The sequence below is a fragment of the Aplysia californica genome, unplaced genomic scaffold, assembly GCF_000002075.1.
Source record: "Aplysia californica isolate F4 #8 unplaced genomic scaffold, AplCal3.0 scaffold00394, whole genome shotgun sequence".
Lineage (NCBI taxonomy): Eukaryota > Metazoa > Mollusca > Gastropoda > Aplysiida > Aplysiidae > Aplysia > Aplysia californica.
The window spans coordinates 638,208-641,882 of NW_004797664.1; the positions used below are offsets into that span (position 1 = coordinate 638,208).

Here is a 3,675-nt window from a genome sequence, read left to right on the forward strand (position 1 = left end):
TCGCGCTCGCCAAGTGGCGTTGATATGACACTGTTCCGTTTCAGTCAGTGTTCCGCCACAGTTCCACGAGCGCTCGCGTACTCGCGATTCTTCGAATCCGACTGAATCGCGAATTGCCGCTCTCAAATTTGGCGAGCAGGATCCAGCCCTACTGATAACAACCAATAATGACTGATAACGATTGATGGCAACAAATAACAACTGATAACAACAAAATAACGACAAATATCTACACAAATGTCCTAATTTATTCGCTTTTACTTAGTTTTTAAGGTAGTCTGCTTACATCGGTATTTATCTTTGTTGAGATAACAACAAATAATGACAAATAAAACTGATAACAACAAATAACAACTGGTAACAACAAAATAACAGCAAATATTAACACAAACGTCCCAAAAATTAGGTTTCTATGTAGATGATTACTGCACCGAGCAAGTTATGTATTATGTGTTCAACTTTCTCAATCAAAAGTAGTTTGGTTTCAAATGAGAGATATTTTCATTTCTTTGATGCCGAAGAAATGCTGGAAAATTCCAGGAAAATACACTGAAGTATAACAAGCAAACATTGTGCAAGAGGGCCAGTTTGTTAAAATGCCCAATTGTATTATCTATCAATTATAACGTTTTGTTTGCTGAACAGCTATTTTGCTGTGTAAAGCCTAGCATAGGAAATGTTTGATTCCACACTCCAGCGTGCAGCTCATTAAGTAGACCTGTGTGAAGACTAGCTTATCATTGTTGTATTGATCAGTAGCCGTGGAAAAAATAACTGTGACTCGTTTGTATAGATCTCTACTGAACTTCCACATCTCCCCCACACAAATGCACACAGTCACATGTGTGTTGGCCGATCGTCCAACCCCGACACATGCTAAGACATGTCTGAGTGCAAAAAGTACCAGTGTTAGTATAAATGTTGGTCGCTGATTGGTTGCATGAGGCAGTTCACCTTGCAAGCGACATCGTTGAATCCGAGCTTGCTCATTTAGGTGTTCTTTGAATCCGAGTTATTTTTATACATTTTATGAATTACAAAACAGGGAACCAAACTCCCTTAGTTGAATCCGAGTTTTCGTTTGCGTCTGAGTTCTTCGAAACTGAGTTCTATTGTATGCACAGTTGCGCAACATGTTATGTCAAGCCACACACACTTCAGAAATAAATCAAAATGAAGTACATATTATAGTTGGTCCCTACATATAGAGAGAAAAAATCCGCCACATGATTGGGAAAAGTTTTTCTCTTTTCAAAATTAATTCTGCAAACACTAATTGAAGCTCCAAAATGTTACTTTTATAACTTGACGTACTGTTTAGACTACTTTGAAAATGGAAGGAAAGGCATAGACTCCAAATACCGTACAGTGGAACTCGGATTTAACGAGCTCGGATTCAACGAGAACTCGGATTCAATGAGAGGAGATAGATTCCCCGTTTTTTTTTCTTCTTTAAAATCAATAAAAATAACCCGGATTCAACAAGCACTTAAATCAGCAAGCTCGGATTCAACGAGGTTGCTTCCAGGGTGAACAGCCCCCACAGACGTGGCTTCGCTTATTTTTCTCCCAGAACGAACTTTATCTATTCCCGAAAACCATCCTTTGCACCTGCATCGTTAACTACTGTTCACTTAGCCGATTGAATGCGACCAATCTGCGGCCTTTTTTCATACCAATACATGCGTTGTTGGCACACACACGTGTCTACTCTGGTGTGTGTCGGGGTTGGATGGGCGGCCTGCACACGTGTGACAGTGTCAGGGAGGGAAGGGAGGGGGGGGGGCACCGGCGGTCTGGGCGTTGAACGTCACAGATACAAACGCGCCACTCAGTCTTTTTTTTTCCTCAGCAACTGATCATTATTATATAAGCTAGTATTGACGTAGATCTACGTAATGAATTGAGCGTTGGTCTATGGAATCAAACGTTGTCGTGTGCTAGGCTCTACACAGCAACACAACTTTTTGGCAAACAATCGAGATGACATAGGCGTGCATTTGAACGAATTGGTCTTTTTTTTACACGGCTCATAATATGCAGGCATTTCAGGCTTTACTTCTTACTTCTCTTTACACATTATGTGCTCAGTGCCTGTAATAATCTACACAAAACCTCATGTTTGCTATAACGAACACCCGGATTCAACGAGGCTTTAGATCAGGCCCGGCGACCTCGTTGAATCAGAGTTCCACTGTACTAGGTTTTCTACAGAATCAAAATGTGGTACCTTTCTTTTGATTACCAACCCCAGCAGTTTACAATTAAAACGAAATCCAGTGTACCGGTATCTCATTGCTCCATGTTTACCAGCTAATATTACTGTCCATGAACATTTCGCTACCCAAGAAGTACAAAGTTCTATCTGCTCACTACCTACTTTTGAAAAATAGGACTTTGATAATATTCATTAGCCCAACATGTCAAGCTTTATCAAATGCAGTTCTTTGAATCTCTTGAAAACAGCACTGAATAATCTTTTGATTTTGATAGAGTGGATAGAACATTTGGTGTATGGCCTCATGGTCTTTGTAACTCAAAATGGACCTGTCCCCGTAGAATTATGCAAAATTAGAAGGCCAAATTATGCACAAAAAAAAGCAAAATTATGCAAAAATTATGGAAGTTACTGTAACACCATTCGCAATTACCATGTTTTGCACTTTTTCAACGCGAAGTTTCATGATTTTCTTGTTTTATGTACAGAAAAATTGAAAACAGAACGTATCTGTATCAGTAATTTGTTGTGTATTTGGAAAAGAAAACAATACACATCAGTAAAAAAAAAAACAACAACCAAAAATAATAATCTCTGTAACTTTCAGCTGTAGATCTAGATCTATAGAGGAAAGAAAAATGTAAAAAAAAAATTTTTTAAAAGAACATCTGGACCTCTGATGCTGGCACATTACTAAAACCAGGGACACCTGTCAAACATGAAACATCAGCAGACATGAGAACAACAACTTTTGATGGATTGAAACATTGAACATGCTCAAGGAACAAAATCACAACCCATAACCAAGATCTTCTAACAAGGGAAATAACCAACTTTTCACTTAAATGAGAGTTATTACTGTGATTACGTCCCTTTAGTCACATGGCGAGGCGTTCATCGTTTTGTGAAAAAAAAGGTAAAAAAACGTGAAAAAACGCGGATAATCCAAAATTCTGCAAATGTTGCAGAATTACGCGAAAAAAACGCGGATGGGCCGCGCCCGCACAATTGCATAGTCCTACGGGGACAGATGGACAAAAATATCACGCTAGAACTTTATAATTCTAAGGCAGCAATTTGGCAATACATGTAGTTATCTAAGGGTTTTCTTTTTCTTTTTTATATGTAGGCCTATTTTTAAAAACTTTTTACACACAGCTCTTGGTGAAATGTGCCAGTGTGCGGGGATTTTTCCTGGCCCTGCACATCCCTGAAATTGGCGCCCATTTCTCCCGCCTGGTCCATCTCTACAACAGCGGCAAGATCAGGATGACTGTGGACAAGGGGGACAAGAGTGAGGCTGGACCTTTCATCGGGCTTGAGAAGATTCCAGATGCTATTGATGTGAGAATAATTTTTTTTGTGGGCATTGTGGTGAAATGAGGCGCTTGTTAAAATAATATTTTCCCACCATTTCGTAAGTTTTTATTTTTTGGGGGGGATTTTCTCTCTTTTTT

At 39.2% G+C, this 3,675-nt stretch overlaps 1 protein-coding gene across 1 annotated transcript in view; it reads left to right on the forward strand.

Annotated features, from left to right (window-relative positions):
• Nucleotides 1–3,675, forward strand: part of LOC101856363 (prostaglandin reductase-3) — a 25,688-nt gene that overhangs the window by 20,452 nt on the left and 1,561 nt on the right. The window contains exon 12 of the mRNA XM_005103886.3: nt 3,377–3,562. Within this exon, the coding sequence (XP_005103943.1) occupies nt 3,377–3,562 (186 nt within the window). The remainder of the gene's footprint in view (nt 1–3,376; nt 3,563–3,675) is intronic.